This window comes from Patella vulgata, chromosome 9 (assembly GCF_932274485.2).
Source record: "Patella vulgata chromosome 9, xgPatVulg1.2, whole genome shotgun sequence".
Lineage (NCBI taxonomy): Eukaryota > Metazoa > Mollusca > Gastropoda > Patellidae > Patella > Patella vulgata.
The window spans coordinates 16,285,257-16,306,631 of NC_065887.2; the positions used below are offsets into that span (position 1 = coordinate 16,285,257).

The window sequence follows — 21,375 nt, forward strand, 5'->3', positions numbered from 1 at the left end:
AGCATATAAAACACAAATTGATTCAACTGATTGTGTCCCAAATACTAAATGTCATTCAAAGAATAAATCCCTACCTTCTTTGCTGCTGTTTTTTTGCTTTAGTTCAGCCACTGCTGCCTTTCCGAGTATGGTCCACACAGGCCTTAAACAACCTAGCAGACCATCAAAGAAACCACGTTGGGCGCTATCTCTATAATCTACGCTACAGGAAGGATTATGAATGGGTGTCACCGGGGCTGATCGACATGTAGCTGTCGTAGGAGATGGACTTCTAGAAGAATCGGATTTCTCTGTTAAACTCACTTGTTCTACATCATTCTCCAATCGTAACATACTGAAATATAAAACACCAATTATCAATATACATTAAATTAATTATTGTTATTTGGCATGCCTGGTAATAACATAATATGTCAACCAAAAGCAGGATGGACCCCCCCCCCCTCCACAAAATGTTTTTTAGGAGAGAGTATTTTAACCTGCACTCAACACAAACTAATTCCGTATGGGACAAACATATGATACAAACAATCCTGTTAGGTTTGGTAAACAACCCTGATCCTTGTCACCTCCGAGTGTTGGATCGAAACAACGCCAATTGACTCAATGACAGGTTAGACCAATCAGCCACCCAACCTACCACCCACATAAAGCAACTGTGACATTATTATTCTTTGTATTACATGTAACATACTGCACCATTTCTTTCAAATATCAAAGGTATCATATACTATTACTGGATATGATTCCACACTGATCCATGGATTTTTTAATCTAAATCCGAATTACATTTATATGCACATCTTTGGAAACTGACCAGAATGTATTGCACAAAGAGACATAAAAAGTAAATTGAAAATTCATCCACTAAACCTTAAGGTTCAGACAGTAAATATAGTTTATAACTATTCAAATCTTTTATATTATTAAATGCATAAAAACCTCTGATATTTTCAATTCAACATCCATTTTAAACTTTGAACTGGCCATTGGGACATGAGACAATAATAGTTCAAGTTGTATCAACCATCAATTAATTTCAAACAATAAGCATAGATTTACTATTAATACATTTAATTAAGATATTGTCATATATGGTCAAATTCAAGAGAATATCTGACATCCTTTCTCTTTACAAGTGTGGATTTAAATTCTAAGAACCAATACAAATACTTGAATCTTTTCTTATAAACAGGAGTGGGTGTGAGTACTTGTTTCTGGGGGGAAAATTTCTTAAATTGTTTGAATTTTATACCTTGAGAAAAAAAAAATAAGAGAAATCTGGCAGAGTGGAAAACTTTAAGGTATTTTATAAGCAAATAAAAGGCTTGTTACACTAGTGTATGGTGAATCACTGACACAGTCATCGTTTGTTTTCAAGATTTAAAAAATTTATTTACCAGCTTTATATATGTCATTTTGCGGCATCCCACTCGTATTCACTTTAATTGACAAATTATTAATATCCAATTTCTCTTGAAACAAAATTATGTTTAAACAAACTTAAAAAATTCTATCTATAAATGTGAGTCATTTTTATTTTTCAATTTCAAAGAATGACACATTCTTATAAAAAAAAAACAACTAAAAGACACCAAAACACTTTGAACAAAAGATCTCAAATATAAGTTCTAACAAATTATATATTGACATGCCTATGTAAAAACCCTCTTCCCCTTTATTTTTTATTCATGATATTTGAGATTGGGAAACAGGGATAAGTCTATATAACATCATTAAACAAATGTGTAAGACCTAAAAAGGAAAAATCAGGGTTTTTTGGATTTTTTCTAATTCAATTTCAAATCATGACACATGTGGCACATAGACAAATTTTCATAAAGAACTAACGTTACTAGTTTAAACACCAAAGAATTCCCTAACCACGGATTTCAATAAATCTAATTGGTTGGCATCGGTCCAAGTTGTGAGTTGATCAATAAGTGCTCTTCTGTACTAATAGCAATCCAACATCCCACTCCTACAAGTCTATTTCATTATACGGAACAGTCAATCATTTGATACATACGTCAAGTCACTACGCCGCAATCAGCCTCGACTTTCTCGGCGTAACAATTTTCAACGTACGAATCCCAAGTGATGCATTTATACATAACACTTTTGGTAATCTTATCTCTGTGCATTTAAAAAAATAAAATCTGACGCAAATTCATCTGGTGGTTATGTTGTCATGTTCAATTTTTACCTCGATCAATGCGGCTTAAGATTTTGTGAAATAGAAGGATGATGATGATTCGGGAGAGTTGCGATAGATCTATATTAGATCTATACCACTAGTTATTCATGTCAGTGTATTACGTCAGACAAACTCGGCACTGAGACTTATTTCTGGCTATTGATTCACCATCCATATAATAAATATGTCTAGTGTTATGGCCACATTACAAGGAGGACCACACTTTAAGTGGATATTTGGCTTTCAACTCCGGGAAATGGTTCACTGGCTTATGTTTGATGTAAACCTATCAATCACCTCCAGCTTCTGTTACACTTTCATTGAACAAAACTATAAATAATTCTAAGGATGCTCCAGGGACGACATCCATGAAATTAAAGTTCCACTGTCCTCTTTTTTATACAAACGCTTTCATTATTTTGCTGTTTTCACAAAACTATGCATGCCATTTATTTTGTCTAAAAAAATGGGTAATTGTTTACGTTTTTTAAGCCGCAATCACTATCGAAAATATTGATTCAGCATTTTTAACTCAGAAATTATAGCCCCTGGCTGTCATTTGCATTTTCCGAACAATGTCTAATTTTTCATGGCTCAATGTTAATAAAAATATAAATGGTAGATTATCTCCCTTCTTTGATTCAATCGGATTAAAAAGAGGCCCATCAAATAATTTTATACAGCTCTTTAAAGATGACAAATGTCCCAAAATTTTCAGTTTATCATATCTTTGTAATTAATACACAGAAATGAACCACTTTGAACAGGAGCACAATTTACCTAAATCCACCAAAATCTACCATTATTTCAACTTATAAGACATTAATTTATATCGATATTTGATAATATACTATTCTTTATGCCAAATTTTCATTTTTAATTCACAATTGTAACGTTTTTGTGTCAAAATGACTCTCAAAATGCAAATCCACCATTATTTTAACTCATATCACAATAATATATATCGATGATAATATACCGTTCTTTATGCTAAGTTGTCATTTTTAATTTAAAATCGTAACGTTTCTGTGTCAAATTTCCCTCTTATATCTTGTATAAGTTAATTAAAGAGGCATTATGTAAGATTTAGATAAAGAGCTGACAGGTCTCACTATAATAGTTTTAAACTAGATTTAATGAAAAGGGAATTTGTTGAAAATTTCAGCCAAATTACTTCATTGCCATTAAAAGAACAGTGTAATGGGCATCGCATATCTAATTAATAATTACATAGCATTTGAGGACAAATGAAAGAAGATCTGCATTAGACAGATTTAGATCTTACATAATGTATCTTTACTTACATAATGTATCTCTAAGCTAAAATGATTTCTTTAAATTGTTAATGGGGCAACAGATTAAATAAATATCAACCAGAAAACAATATTGTAAAACATTAATGCCAAGAAAATGTTTTCAATACATGTACAACAGTAATCTGTGGTTTGGCTGAATGCAGAGATTATGAAACAGTTGGTTATCATTTATCCAGAACTTGACCCAGCGTTTATTGTTAGTCAAGATCATTATATCAGACACATACAAGCTATTGTCTGATATTCCATTTAATTTATAGCATGATATTACAAGATTCCTATGTAAATTATATCATTAACATCATTAACAAACACTAAAGCAGATGTTAATCTATATTTCTTGTAAACCCCATATCAAGAACAAATCAATAACTAATATGCTCAATTAATTCAGTTATATCTGAAAAAAAAAGTCCTCACATAAAAAAAGTCCACGCATAAAAATAAATCAATATTAATATTTTTCACACAAAACATCAAAAAGGAACACACAAGATGCTCAATTTATTTAGTCTTAGCCAAATCGGAGTTAATTTATAGTAAAGTTAAGGTTGTTTATGGCTCCCGGCCTGCTTATATACTAAATTTTTTTATTCGCAATTAAGGTGGAGCAAGTGAAGTAGAAAGTTGTCATTGATAAGTGGAATGAAAGTGTTTGACCAATCGCATGTATTAGTACAATAATTGTCCTTTTACGTCAATGATGGTAGTGGGTCGATACCTAACACGCTATCGCGAAAAGGCTCGGACAATAAACCAATCTAAATATACTCAATTTTCTGTATAAATAGAAAATAAATGACTTGAATATATCTACATATTTAGTGGGTGAAAATATCAATATGAATGAATTATACATGTTTATAGTATTTCAGTTTCAAGGTTTTACTTACATAAATAAATAATCCAGTTCTACGATGTGTAAACAATAATATAAATGTCATTGAGTTTACTACTATTGTTCATTTCTTAAAATATCAATTGAATGGAAATTGAATGCAATCAGTCAAGGGTAAATTGAGGCAGACAAAGACAAGTAAAATCTAATACATGTATGATGCAATCAAATTTTAAAAAATGTCTAATTCGTTGGATTTTACATATATCTGTAGTTAAAACCAATGTGGAGATATAACGGACTATAGATTTTATAATAAACTGAAAATTGGGGTTATTTGGTTTATTTTGCATGAAGTTGACTTTGTTGATTTTTTTTTTTAATCTTTTAAAGAGTTTTGGGATTGTTTCCCTCTTCACACAATATGTCAATGGTTTTTTTGATATTATCATTTGAAGAATATGTATTTTGACAGATGTACACACTAATATTGTACTGAATTTAATATCTAACACCTTGCTGTGAACACACCACTGACATTCATTGTCACTGGCTTATAGAACAATCATAAATACTCATTCTCGACTAACAACCCATACATTTTAATACAAATATTTTAATACCAAAAGTCTGTACTATATTCCACCGAGGACTGTTTTCACAATCATCTGAAGACAGAGAGAGAGAAATGGGGTTTCAGGTCCACTCGACACAAACTAGGTCATTTCGGGGACTAACATATAGTTCAATTTTATCTTTACTCTTTAGCAGCGGGCGGAAACCAGAGGACCCAGGTTTGACAGGTGACCCTACTCCTCGTCACATACAAGCGGGGAATTGAAACCACGCCACTTGAATCAATGACAGACCTTATGATCAAACGAGCACATGCGTTAACCATTCAGCCACCCAACCCCCTTCTGAAGACAGGAAAACAGTATAAAGTCTTGAACGATATGGAGAGAGAGAGAGAAATGGGGTTTAACGTCCACTCGACACAAACTAGGTCATTTCGGGACTAACATATGGTTTAATTTTATTAACATAATTCGCTTGCGCGTAGGGGTCTTTAGCAGAGGGAGGAAACCGGAGGCCCCGGAGAAAACCCACAAGGTTGGACAGGCGACCCTACTCCTTGCCACGTACAACCGGGGATTCGAAACCACGCCAGTCGACTCAATGACAGACTTTATGATACAGCGCGCGCACGCTAACCATTCAGCCATCCAACCCCCCGAACGATATGGAAAAGAATTTGAAATCTTATTATTTCTCTTTAATCAAACAAGATGGTGGTTTGAATCGATCATAGCATATACTATTGCGATTAGCTAAGACAAGTCATCTTAATGTCATATAGATTCACTTTCTTCAATGTATTTTTAATGAGAAAATTGTATTGCGAGACATTTCTTCATCAATAATTTACCTATTAAATACATTTCTAATGTCTTTGTTTAATGGCACAACTGGCCAGATGAAAAGTCAAATATATTATTATGATTAGGCCCATCTGAGTGTGAAAAGTGTTTCGGGCTGGCTTGCTGTACATAACAAAATTGGAATAGGGTTTAACGTCCTACTTTTCTACTCCATCAGTGCTACATGAAGACAGACAGTGTGCTATGAGGTAACTCTTGCCCGGACAGCGGTGCTACAGCCTACTCTTTATTAGGAATTCCAACTGTCAAGGTTCTCTTACGTGCACGCCAAGTAGAGAAAACTTTTTAAATTGTAACATCACAATTTTATGTATTTATGTTGAAAGTAAAAATGTAATAAAAATTTTGGCGGAAAAAATATATGGTTAATAAATTAAAATAAAAAATTGGGGAAAAAAATGGAACCCAGAGTGAGCACTGTACATGGGACCTTGATGTTCACATTTCATAAATATGTGCAACACAATTAATTCATTTTAAGTTCCAGATTTGAAGAAATATATTTTGTGTCACCTCATGAAGTAAACAGAGCATAGAACAATTCTATGACGCAAATAACACACTGAATTACGATTCTTGATTTACTACACTGATAAATATTTCAGTATAAACAGTCTAATTCAATAACAATAAATTGAGAAATGAACTACAAAATGCACCAAAAGACTAAATCAATCGAGTCCACAATTGAAACAAAGTGCATAAAGTGCAAAGTAAACAGAATGCAATTTAACATCAGTATCAGCCCAAGATTCTAATTCTGAGATCAGCTGTCAGTTCTACAACTACACCATAGATGCTACCTTTTTTAACCTTCGGAACGTTTTTTGTTGACAGAATCGATTTTTATTACTTATAGTGTGCATAGAATAAAGATGGCGGATGTCTTGTTACATAGGGAGCAGCGCATACATAATGCTCAATGGATTTGTCATATCTTTGTAAATACTGAAGGGAATTGAACTATTTTTAGACTGATATTTCTATCAGAGATTAAGCTATCATAATATATTACGGACATCTCCTACTCAATTTTCCAAACGTCCGACCTGGAACATACAGTGAATACTATTCAAAATTCCAAAATATATTAACTGTATTGAGTATATAACTACTACTCATCTTGATTATCGTTGATAATTGGCTAGATTGTTTACATAAAATTAAATGATCAATTCTTTTATGGTGTTATAAACCTATATTAATTGATTAACTACTCAATCTGCCTTCATTGATTTTCTAAATCTACGTTAATCCCTTTATATCTTAATCCTGAAAACAATTTGTGGATTCTTCTTTGTGGTACATTTTAATCCCCTTGATGTCGGTCGATGAGATTAAAAGTAGTCAAAGATTAGTCAATAAACTTGTAAGCTGATGATTCAGTACTCTACCTAAGTATTTAGTATAAACAGTAATTTTGATAATCCCATAAATATACAAGCTCAATAATTATTCACAACACCATAATTTTTATCTGTAACCATTGTTCCCACCTGGCACCCGATTAGCCATCATCCAACATTTTAATCATTTTCCATTTTAATTTACTACACTATTTTGATAGCCTAATCTCTGATAGGAATATAAGTCTAAAAATAGTTCAATTCCATTCAGTATTTACAAAGGTATGACAAAGCCATTGAGCTACATGTATGCACTGCTCCCTATGTAACAAGACATCAGCCAATTTTATTCACCATGAACCAATTTGATGGGTCTGTTTTGAATCTAAGAGGAGAGATCTAATGTTGTTATTTTGATTATTTTTTCTTAATTAAATAATCAATCTGAGTAAAGTGAGTACATACATGTATTCGATGTATTAGCGTGCATTATGTCGTAAGAAAGTCAATTTTTATGGATTAAGTCATAAGAAAGTCCATTTTCGCAGATTAATTCTTTTGCATTTAACTATTTAGAGAGGTAATATTTTTTTCTCTGCATAAACGACCCATTCTCTGTGGATCATCGACTCAATCTTCTTGTTTTGAAATTCAAAATTAGGTAATATGCCAGTAACATGTTTTGTCTGCCACCTCTGATGTACGTAAAAATAATATTTTGGATTTGATCCTTTATCAATGACTGACAGATAATTAAAAATGGGGCATGCACAGAATATGTGAGCATGTACTTAAAAAAGATATTCATATCTACAAATTTGTGGAACTGCATGTGAAGGGAATATATTTAACAATAATCATAAAGTACATGTAAAGGGAATATATTTAACAATAATCATAAAGTAATCCTGGTTACAGCATATTTTCAACAGTAATCGATTAAATTACGTGTAAACAGAAGATGTCTGATTACAAATTACCTATGATTACTTTTTTAAAAAAATGTGTAATTGATAACAGCTTATTACGATTACTGATTACATGCATCTTATGTCTGCAATAATGGCCGATTAAAAATATCTATGCAAGTTCATAATAAAAATCAGCATTTTAGAAGTAAGAATCATACCTATTGGAGAATTCAAAGTCTGAGCTAGCTGTAAGGACATTGAGGGTGTTGGGACTGTTTCTACTGTACATAGGCTCATCTTTCTTTGGTATATCAATGGCTTTGGTTTGCTGGGGTGCTGACATAGTCTGTTGCTGGTACAGAGGGCCAGCATTACGCTCTAATGTCATTTTCATCTGTTACGGTAAATGCAGACTCTGAAAAAAAAAAAAGAAGTAAAATTGAATTAATGCTTTTCAGTGAGACACTGAAGATTAAAATGGTGAAATACGCATGTATTTACATATGATATACATGTATGCGCTTTAAAACTGTAAAATAAGCGATTAATGTAAATAAAATGCATGTATGTGTTAAATGAAACATGATGTAGGCAGACGTGGAATTAATGATTTTAGTTGTTTGTACCTGTCATTTTGAGACAGAGAAATGGGGTTTAAAGTCCACTTGATACAAGCTAGGTCATTTTGGGACTTAGATATGGTTCAATTTTATTTCAATAATTCGCTTGCACGTAGCTGCCGGAGGAAAACAGAGGACCCTGAGATGACCCTAGTTCTTGTCACATACCAGTAGGGAATCAAACCCACGCTATTTGACTCAATGACAGATCTTATGGTTTCATGCGCAAACACACCAAACAACTCAATATTATCTGGAGTCTTATAAAAAAAAAAATTGGAGATTTAGTTCCTTTAATACCAACATGAACATGGGCCATGGCAATCATACACTATAATATTATTTTCAATTTCTTAGCATCCTGATCATGAACAATATGAACAATAGATTTAAAAAATAAAATAAAGCTGCCTACTACGTGTTGTGTTTAAATACAATAAAAAAAATCACCCAGAAAGAAGAATAGAGGACTATTTTAGTTTAAAGTTTTCACGAGGGATCTTATCTAAAGCTCAAAGAATAAATAATTAACGCAAGAAGTTTTACGACCTGGCCTCAATTTACCTTGATTGTCGGTAACTATAGTGTCGAAGTAAATCAATCAATGATTTTTTCTAAATTTGGTCTTGTTACAATGTAATTATTCAATGGAAATATTTATAGTATGATTAAGTAGCTAGACAACTTGTACATATTTATAGAAATAATCAATGCAGCTTATTATAAATTATTTGAATCCATGTTGATTAATTGTGTAATATTAATGCACAAATTCTATATCTGTAAACAACAAGTTCTGTGTGGGCAGTTAAGACCACCTGAGCTTTATTTAATTAAGATAAAGATGGAGAGATTAATGTCTATCAGCATAAGTCATTTCAAGGCTAACATATGGTTAATCTGAAAGATACATTATGGGAGATTAGATAAAGAGCTGGCAGTTCTCACTATAATAGTTAAAACTAGATAATTTAAAGGCAATTTGCTGAAAATTTCAGTCAAATTGATCCAATATGAACCGAGATTTAAGCGATTGAAATTTCAGCCTAGCCTCGATCATCATTAATAAAGTCAATACGATAAAAAACATAGTCTCGATTATCCATTTCATGATTAAATCATGAACGAATGTTGAGCAGCAAATCGGATCATAATCCAGTAAATATCGCAGGCTAGTGATGACATCGAGAGTTGATTATGTTCTACATAAGTTAATTAATGTCTAATTAATAATTTAGATAACATTTCAGACCTAAAGAAAGAGACAGGCAATAGGCAGATTTAGCTCTTGCATAATGTAAGTTTAATAATTTGCTTGTGTTGTGTGTAAGGATCTTTAGCCATACATGTAGAACAATGATGCGAGATGCAGAGAAATCCAATGAGGTTGGATAGACAAGACTCCTTGTCACATATAGACTTGGAATCTAAACAACTTTACCCAATGACGGATCTTAGGGTCTAAAGCACAAACCCCAACCCCTGTAGACTTCCGCTTATAATTAACAACTTAGGTCTGATAACCAAAACAAGTTTTCTCTGTTAGGGATCAAAGGGCAAAATAACGCAGTGACAAAGTGTCCAGAAAGAAGGATGGCAAATACATGTAACTTTAACTTTGATGTTATTACATATCTGGAAACACTATATTCATTTGATTGCCACCATAAAAAATAGTTAATGAACAAAACAACACAAAGAAATGATTGTTTTTCAGTGCTTTCTTCGGCAGTTTCCGGTCAATTTTGTGTTTAACGCAGATATGGCAGGCATTGTCTAAACCACTCAATATCTAAGCCATCTCCGATGGCCTAGACAGTTGAGACATCTAAATAATAATTCATATAGGATTTTGAAGCCAGAAACACAACCGGCAATAGGCAAGTTTAATTTTGTATTGTATGTGTAGGCAGTCTATAATCAACAGAAATTAATTAGACGATAGGCTAATGATGTCATTATCAGGTAAATCTTTTTAATTGATTTGATATATTTTCATCAATGAAATAAATGAAATGATATAGGGTTACACTACTACTGTTCTGCATATGCCATGTGTGCTATGAGGGAAATTTTGATATATTTTCATCAATGAAATAAATGAAATGATATAGGGTTACACTACTACTGTTCTGCATATGCCATGTGTGCTATGAGGGAAATCTTGCCCGGATAGCGGTGCTACAGTCTACTCTTATATCGAATTCCAACTGCCAAGGGATCTTTAACGCGCATGCCAATGTGTACACGGTGCCTCAGTTTTTCGTTCCATCCGAATGATAATACATTGTCCCTTAGCAGACCCTCAGTCCTGCACCACTGACAAGGAAGAACAACGCCAGAAAATCCTGATGAACTTTCTCGACCAACGCAAGGATCCAACACAGGACCTCGAAGTTAGCTAGCCAACATCTTACCCATTGAGCCACCGTGGCTCCCTAATTGCATCAAGCTATTAGGGTTAAAAATGAAATGGAAATAGAGTTTAACGTCATACTTTTCTACACCAACCACGCTAATGAAGAAGTAAATAGACCAGGGAAATCTTTACCCAGCAAAGAAGGGTTCTTTTACATTTACGACATTAGTACATAAGTGGGCCTCTTTTTGTCACATCCGAACAACTAGACAGTTTTACTTGTCAGACACTCTTGTCCTACAGAAACAAGACTGGAAAATCTCAAAGAACTTTCTTGGATCAAACCCAGAGCCTCCTGTTTAGATGAGTCGGCACCATACGCAGTGAGCCAACAACGCTTAACTACCTACTCTTGTTAAAATCATGAATAAAAAAAAACAAAACAATTTCGATACACGTTTATGTCGCCACCCATCAGGTTACATTTATGTCATGATGCACTAATCTTTTCTTATGATACATTATAAATATTGATGCAAAGTCACACAATTCGCAACATTCTCATACAATATAATCCAATACGCGATCTTTAGTTCTTTACTACAGGGAATCGAAGACCAAACCTAACAAGTGCACTAATCATCAATTGATTGACATTTATGTGCGAATGATTTACCATATTCCTTGTCTGACGCCAGAAGATCCGTAATAACATGACTGTCAATTCACCTATTGATTTTACAGCATGCTTGAACAGAATTCCTCTACAAACAATTCACTACCAGTCTTTTTCCTTCCAACATGAATAATGGAGAAAAATTGATAATGATACAATCTTGAGTTCTGTAGCTCCAGGAATCAAAGAAGAACTTTTTGACATTTACATAATGCTGTAGTTCTTAAGACTTTTGTCTCTCACTGAACCAAGGACATTTTAGTCTGCTGCATGCCGTTTATTTATTGGTTGATATGATAGAAAACAGGCTTCAGATTGAACCAAACACCGAATATTTCGTCCTTTCAAAAAGAATCAGGGTTTGTTTTGACTAATGGCTATGTCAAATCAAGTTACAAACATCAAATTGAATAGACAAATACGTTCAGCATTATGTTATCTCGGTGTTGCATGCAGTGTATGTGGAACACTGAACTCATCACTACAGTATAATGCATGTACGCAATTTAATGCCTGACTGAAGTAATGATAAGGATTGGTATCAAGTACTTCAGATGGAAAGGGGATAAAAGCACAAGATCCTTTGTAAAAATCAATAATGCGTGTTAAACGATATATTTCTGTGTAATGAGAGAAATCAAGACCAAATTTGCACACTTGCACGCTTCAACAGAAGATTTGTGACCACCTTTCTGTACTTGTACAAGACATCACGAAAAAAAAATAAAAAGTCACAGGAGGAAAATACCAGCTTACAAATCATTTGTGAGCTAAGCAGGATTGCTTACTTTATAGGTAATTTCAGGACCAGCATAGTACATATAGATTTTTCATTTCAATAATTCAGTTTATATAGGGGAGGAAACTCAAGTATACAAACCTGGTGATCAAAGCTGAACACAGGCCCATTAAAAACAACTCAACACTACTTTAAAGAACACCCGATAACACTTTAATAAACTATAGCCCATATTTATAGAAAAACAATTAATTTATTTTGGTGAAAGAGAATACTTTTCAAAATGTCGGCAAAATAAATAATTGTTCTTTCTTTCGTAAGTATATGTACCAGTATGTGTTATAGGTTGAATGGCCGAATGGTTAGTGCATGCGCGTTGTATCATAAGGTCTGCCATTGAGTCAATTGGCATGGTTTTAGATTCCCGGGTTGTACGTGACAAGGAGTAGGGTCGACTGTTCAACCTCATGGGTTTTCCTCCCACTGCTAAAAACCCCCACGCGCAAGCAAATTATTGAAATAAAATTGAACCATGTGTTAGTCTCAAAATGACCTAGTTTTGTTGAGTGGGTTTAACCCGTATTTCTCTGTCTCTCTCTCTCATTTGCTAAATGACTTTAAAAAGGACTACTTATTATTTCATGAGATGAAACAGCTAACAACATTATTTTGATTATTTTGTACTTCTGCCTGGTAGAAAAGAAATACGGTAGTTTATGTCTAAAAGTAGCACAGAAGCAGACAGACATGTAGATATTTGAAAAATTAAATTCATGATATTCATTGCCTGTGTATACATTGACTGTATACAGACGTCATATTATACAAATATTCATTAGACTATAATAGACAGTAATATATCGTCTGATGATAGCTGTTTTAAACTCCTATATAAAGCCCTCTTGCTCTACTGCATTCATGTACACATATATGTATTGATTTTTCCTACATGACTAGCAGTGAAAAAAGCTTGCACAAACACACTGTCTTAAATAATCTAATCCTCCTACAGAACTCTGTGGGGGTTTGATCTTTTATATCTAGTTCATTAAAGGAGCTCAACCTTTAACTCGATATCATTCATAATATTCGACATTAAGAACACAAATTAGAATTTAATATTTGATCAATATTGATGTTGTTATCTTACCGTGAAAATATTGGGTCCTAATATCCAATATTTAAGACACAATAACATTTCAAACTGAGCGCCATTTGTAATGATAAACAAGGCAAAACAAACCCCACAATTCAGTGCGGAATTGAAATGTCGAACTGTTCTCCAAATGTACATTGGACTAACTGTTTATGAGAAAAGTGTCAAAGTCGTGTGCTTTATCCTTTATCATCAGATGATGACATTGGGATACGCATTCAAAGCGTGAGATACATGTAATGATATAAACATATGTTATATCACAATTAATGCTTTGCATCAAGGAAATTGAATTACAATGTGATACTATTAATTCATAAAAAAAAATTGACATCAAACAGGGTGTTGGATTTCTCTCTTTACAAACATCGGTGTGTATGTACATGTATGCCTACGTAATTTAGAGACGATGATGGCATCATTGTCAACTATCAAATTTCCTTAACAGGAACCTAGCAAACCCCCTCCTGCAAAAATTCCTGGATCTGCCTGTGACAAACCATTCAATTTCGCTGAACAAAAATGATTAGAAATAACAATAAAAAAAATTTAAAATTGAGTGTAAGTCAGTTTATATAAGCTTACATGTACAGTGTACATTCATCTTATGTGCTTTTCAACCCATTTTCGTCCATATTTAGGTTCCAATTATAGAGGCTTAGCTCCTTTACATGTAAAAGGCACAACTGGTCACATTATGAGGATTATGCTAGTTCTTTAATGAACATGTGCCACTTCTCCCAGCATGACAATCACTGGCAATAGACAGGAGGCTAGAATAAGTAATTCTACTCCATATGTACTATTTTATTCACCACTGACTGCATTAAAAGGATTAGGCTTACTGATGCACTTAAATTTCTAGAACACCTGATACCACGTCTTTTTCACTCCGTAGCAAACACTTTTTGTGTTTCTATAGACTGTTATTAAATGTGACTGATATTATGACCTTAATCTTGGGCCGAACGCCCAAAACCACTTGGTTCATCATTAGAATTATCTCTTGTGGGGTTCATAAGTTTTGTAAAGGGAAGATATTCTTAGTTCAACACAATGGGGGTTGGGCATTCTTAGAAAGCCAACACCTTCACAAGGGGTCTCTAATTCTACAGCCAACAAAATACAGCACCGTATGGAGAATAATGGTGGAAAAGGTCAAGTATTTTCTGTGGTTCTACATAGACTTACAGTCCTGACTACTCCAAGTACCCTAAACTATACAGAAGTCAAGCAAAGAAACAACTGTTTTGCTCTATGAGGCACTCAGAGTCAATTAGCTTGCGTTAAAGGCAAGATTGCAAGGAATACATGTATGACATGAATAATATGGGTAGCATTTTTACCCTATTCATTTACTATTGAAATAGCATCAGACAAATTTGAAAACCATCTTGTGTTTGACAAGACCGTGTTTTTATTCCAACCATCGCTGATAAATTCTACTTGATCTGTGTTGTTTTATAAGTTAGACAGGCAACTCCTTGTCACGAAATCATGCCACTTGACACCATGATAGATCAAACAACTCCCGTTTCTCAGTAAGAAGTAAGAAACCAATTTCAAATCTGGCACTTAATTAGAGATACAAATATAATAACAAAAGTGCAATTTATGCAAATTTCCCAAATAAATGAGAAATGATATCAAGTGTTCTTGAAAGAGTAAGCATACCACCTTTATAAATAACCTTCCTACTCGACAGCCATACATTTTAAGGCATTGCAAACAATATTAGGGAGATATCGCAACTTAACAGTTACACTTACATTTAGATAAGAGAAAGTGTAACTGTACATTATGACGTTTCGCTAAATTCACACTTACATTTACATTTAGTAGGTGGCGACACAAACTTGGTCCACGATATCTTGAAAGGCCTTCATCACGGATAGGTTGTTGAAAATGAGAGTAGTAAAGCATGCACATGTTTTGTCTCGGCCTCTTCTTATTTTGTCTACATGAAGGAGGCTGTTATCCGTCAGCCACACTTTTATGACGTGCGCTTCACATCATACGTCACAAGAACAGATGACGTGTTACCGTCTAAATGTAAGTGTAAATGTAAAGTTGCGAAACATCTCTATTATCAACAGTTAGACCATTATATCAGCATCCTTTCATTATATGAAAACAAACAACATCAAACAACTGATAAACAACACTTGCATGTTCATAAATGGAAATAACATTTCTACTGGATTTAGACACAAACCTATTCCTCCATGGTTGTTTAAGGTCAGACTACCAATAAACATGTAACAATAAGACCAAACTGTATAGACAACCTATATTAGGAACTGTTATTTTCATGTTACTTGAAACTTGATTAATTAAATAAATAACACGGCCATAGAATCGGAGATGTCTTAAGTTGTGTTGATCTTAAAATGTCATTTCTATTGATTGTCTATAAAAGATAAAGTTATGAAATTAGTTTTGTTAAAAAAAAAAATATATCTTTTGACTACAGAATTTTAAAATTTGTAGTTGTGAAATCATAAGGTGCCATTGAAAATATAATTCTAAACCTTTATGTGCTAAGCATGTACTGATGTCATAATAGCAGGTTGAATTAAATTGGTAACAAAACGTAAAAGTTATAGCATATTAAAATCAAGTGGCTCATGGAGGCTTACCTGTTCTTTCATTAAATGTGATGATATTTGTACGGAATGAAAAGAATTCAACCATTTTAGAAATTATTTTGTTTTTAGAGATTCAACTTTTTAATTAGCAAAGGATTTAAAATCTGTGAATTGGGGATCAGTATCTTTAATCTAATGGCATTCCATGCATGTACAATATTTACACGTATTATTAAATAATATGATGTAGCATACAATGACATTCTGATAATCATTTATAATTCATATAAATTAATATATCATTAATAATTTAATCATGTCATCAGTAGACCATAGCTCAAATTATTTTATATCAAATACAAATCTGTCGCTGATTAAATTAACAACGCAATTTCAGATCAGTGACTTTCATGCACAGATGAAATTTTTCAAAAGTTCTCCTTGAAAGGGCCGATCTGATAATTATAATGTGGTCAATCAAAAAAGGAATTGTCAATTTTTTCAGTGATCACATGTTCGGGAGAAGAATTTGGCCTGGGAAGCAGTATTTAAAGGGTTCTTTCACATGCACACCAACATGTACACAGAAGGACCTTTATCTGAACCCTCACTATTTCAAACAACAGTCCAGTGCTCTGACCAATCGACTCCCAAAGGAAACTTTTGCTCTTAGATAGTTTCCCAAACGACCCTTCTAAAAAATGATTGATTTTTAAACTCTATGATCCCCTATCTTATAAACGCGTAAATTGTCACAAATATAGATCACTCTGCAAGACCTAATATAAAATACACGCTTTCTGCTCCAATAATAATTGAGCCATCCAATCTATTTATTAACATTTATACCAAATTCCAGTGATGATTCATATGTCTAATTACTAATTGTAAAGACAAATCGGTATCAATTAACAGCGACAATTAATTTGTTTTTTGGGTACAAACCCACCAAGAGTGATAAATATATTGCTCTGAATGGATGCAAGACAATTTTCTCGTCCATTAATTTATTGTAATTTTCCACTCTATTAATTTATTAGAATAATAAATTTGTTTTCACCAAACAATTTATTCAAGTGAGGCAAACTATTTCCATTTAAACTTGTTATTTATTTATGGACAATGAACATGCTGACTGGCAGATGTTAATTTTGATCAATTCTTCACATCTAGCTCTATATGCACATTGATGTACATTTCATTTCTCTAAAACACAAAGGAATTAAGTTCCCATCAACACATTACTCAAGCTTCTTTAAAATCAGATGGGGTTTTTTAATTCAATTTCTAGTTCATATTTACTTGTGAAATGTAAAGACTCAATAAAAATGCAGCCCTTTCAATCAGGCGAAAACATCACTCAGAGACCTATTTATAAGTTCACTTAAAGTAGCTAAGTCTCTAACTCAATATCGTCAAAAATCTTCAAACATTGAAAACACGAATTATTTGTCAATTCAAATCAACATTGGTCTTGTGATCTTACATCAAAAAGATGGGCTTCTGATATCCAATATTCATGACAAAATAAACATTTTACCATTGGTACACGAATCGTGTACCATAATGCATTTTAGCGCCATTTGGAACAAGGGACTCAAAGAACGAGGCTAGACATATTCCACAAGTCGTGTCAAAAGGTGACGCTATATTCTTATCTGGAGAGCATGCGCAATAAATACCATCGGTGTAGACTGGAATAACCAGATGCTAAAGATTGTCATTTAATTGAGATTTTGGCGCATTTCGCCGAACATAACTGATTAGAAATTACAGTAAAAACAGAAACGATTGAATGTAAACCAGTTTATATACATTCATATTACATTATTATATGCGTTACCATTCATTTGAGTCAATTTCTAGGTCCAAAATATTAGCGATTTAGCTCCTTTAAGTCTAGTGCATATCACAGCAGATATGACAGAACCATTCTGATATTAGATCTTACTCATTGCAGAAAATCAGAACCATCCAAATAATCAGGCTCCCTTCTTTTCACCACCTTCGACAAGGGGGAAGATGACTTGAAAATCCTGAAGGTCTTACTTAGCTCCTGTCAGTGTTTGAACCTGTGACAATCTATATGTTATGGAGAAATTATTTCAATGGCATTATCAAATGGAATGGATATACACAGGACACAATTTTATGGAATACAATTACTGTATATTATTGAGTGACATTTTGACTTTGACTCACAAGGATTTATCAACCTTAGTGGAAACATTGCTCAGTAATAAACAGTAATTGTATATTGTGTCCTGTGCAACAGAGTTTCTCAAAATAACACCTCTAGCATATTGACCAGCGTACAACTTTCTTCCGGCAATAGCCTTTAAGTTTACAGTCCACTTTTTGTAGAATGAATGAACGAATTGAGAGTTTAACCTTCTACTTTTCAGCACCGAAAGGAATAACAGGACTTCTTGTAGAATAATATATGTGTGATCTACAGGGACCATTATGATGTCATTATCTTCTGGGTTAAATTTAATGCCTGTGCATGATAATCAAATTGTTTTTATTACGAATTCAAAGAAAATATACATATATAAAAAAACAAGATTCTATCAGATGCACAGACTGTATAAATTCTAGTGCACAACATTCACCGCACAGTCTGAAGCCACAGTGTTTACCTTGCAACATTTGTCTTCTCAAGGTGAGACTTAATATGGTGTTACCTGTACATTTGTAGTTGTCATGATAGAATAAATGACAAAATGTAGCAAACCAAATGCAGATGAATGGCATATGGTGTGACAGGTGTATGTACAATATAGATAATAAAACATTGATCAATTTACTATGTAATATATACATGTAGATAAGCAATAGATTTATAACATACAACAATGGTGTTAATACTGTGTTTTGTACGTGTGACCTACAAACATACATACACAAACTAGGGCTGAAATGGGACAAGAGAGTGCAAATTACTTAACATACCAGACAACTACGTCAAACTTCTCAACAAGTAGTAAATATTAAAGTTGGAGGATTTCGCAAAAGAACGAAACAAGTAGCTTTATGAGATAAATTTGGGATGGCTACCCACCCCTACATGCATATACATGTAGATTTACAACTAAAATCCAATTCATATAAAGAAATGTTGCTGTTATGTAGCTAAATGACTCCCCTACCTATTCTTGCCCCTAATACAACCGATGTGAACAGAGCTGCAAGTGGTATCAAGTGTTCTTGATATGATAATCAAAATAGCATAAACTGCTTATTAAACCATCTACATGGGTATATCATAATATTTTCGCAAGATTCCCATTTCATTTCATTTAATAAGCTTAAACATACATTATGCAAGAGCTAAATCAGCCTATTGCAGGTCTTTCTTTAGGCCTGAAATGCTATATAAACTATTAATTAGACATTAATTAACTTATCCAAACCATACTCAACTCTTGATGTCATCTTATATGTCGGATTTTCACTTGATTTGGATCCGATCTGCTGCTCAATGCTCATTGATGATAAAATCCAAAAATGGATAATCAAGACCCTGTTTTTTTTTATGGTAAAGACTTTAGTAATGATGATTGAGGCTAGACTTAAAATTCAAAAGCTAATATCTAGGTTCAGAGTGGTACAATTTGACTGAAATTTTCAACATATTCTATTTTTTAACTATTATGGCGAGCACAGCCAACTCTTTTTCTAATCTCCCATAATGTATCTTTAAGGATTTTGATATATCTTTAAAGATTATGCCATACGAATTTCTACAAATCGACATTTTAATTTCAGACTGGTAAACCAAAATCAATAGATAGTAATTCTTGTTATTTAGACTTTTCATTTGTGCTTGAAATTAATCTATGTTCAAAATATAGTCTTAATTACTTTTTACATTACCTGATTTAAATCAAAGTCATGAAATACATGTATGTACAACCACGTAGACAACAACAGCCACATAATGATGGCATTGAGATCTTTCAATTTTAAAATTCTGCATCCAATACGTAATAAAACATGCAATATTGCACCTTCTGCCCATCCCAATAAAAAGATTCTATTTTCAAGATATAATTAGATATATACATTTCAAGACAAACCAAATTTTATTAGATATATAAGTTTCATTTCAAGATGTTCGGCATTACTTTATATACAATGTACATGTACAGACCTACACAATATTATAGACTGGAGAACTAGTTTTCGCCAAACACCCACACAAACATGTCTTATATTATCCATCAGAGAAATCCACCCAATGACAAACTATTTGGTAGAATAATCAATATACGTCAGTGTTCCGACCATTCAGTCAGAAAAAAACATACATTACCTTACACACTCTACTAAATCCCATTTCATTCAAAAACGACAAGCTTTAATTTAATCACTATTTCTTTTTTAGTTGGGTTTTTTTTTCCAAAACAACAAGCTTTAATTCAAACATAAAAAAAAAATAAAAACTTCATTTAGACATTTCTATGTTTAGAGGTTTGATTTGAGAATTTATCGCGCATGGAAGCAAAATAACACTTCAAAGTTATCAATGTGTGAACTGTAACATGTTGCAAATTGCTGTAAAATTTCACTAGGCAGCAAAATTAAAGAAATGAAATGAAATGGGGATAAATATTCTAATTTTCTGCCTCAACCAGTCTGATGAAGACAGGCATACGGCATGCAGCGTCCTAAGACAGAAATCTTGCTCACACAGCAGAATTTCCACCTACTCGTCCTCAAATTCAGACAGCAGAATTTCCACCTACTCGTCCTCAAGTTCCAACTATAAGAGTTATTTTACGTTAATGCTGATGTGGACACAAGACTTTTTTTTTTGTCCTATCCGAATGACTAGACAGTTCCTTGCCAGGCCGTTCATCCTGCACCATTAACAAGGAAAAACCATGCTGAAAACCCAAGGAACTCTCTCTCAGTTAACACTGGTTAGTGGGCCTGCCCCTTAATCCCTAAGCCACAGACATAACTGACCATGGTATCATATATAGAACAAACATGTATATTCAAATTAAAAGTACAACATAGGTTTATTTGCCATGTGACCTTCTGTTAATCTAAAAATTTAAGTACATCCTGTCCAGAGCACAACAAACCACTATTTACATGTATCGTTACAGTATTATCAAACAAGTTCGTTAGCGAATGTACTCATTTAATTGAAGAACTGACAGTTTTTTATTCAAA

At 33.2% G+C, this 21,375-nt stretch overlaps 1 protein-coding gene across 1 annotated transcript in view; it reads right to left on the bottom strand.

The window, feature by feature from the left end:
* LOC126831973 (mitogen-activated protein kinase kinase kinase 13) overlaps window positions 1-21,375 on the bottom strand; it is a 44,830-nt gene that overhangs the window by 12,821 nt on the left and 10,634 nt on the right. Inside the window, exons 3-4 of the mRNA XM_050562632.2 lie at window positions 8,269-8,465; window positions 75-334 (exon numbers count right to left, since the gene is read on the bottom strand). Of these exons, the coding sequence (XP_050418589.1) occupies window positions 75-334; window positions 8,269-8,444 (436 nt within the window). The 5' untranslated portion in view covers window positions 8,445-8,465. The remainder of the gene's footprint in view (window positions 1-74; window positions 335-8,268; window positions 8,466-21,375) is intronic.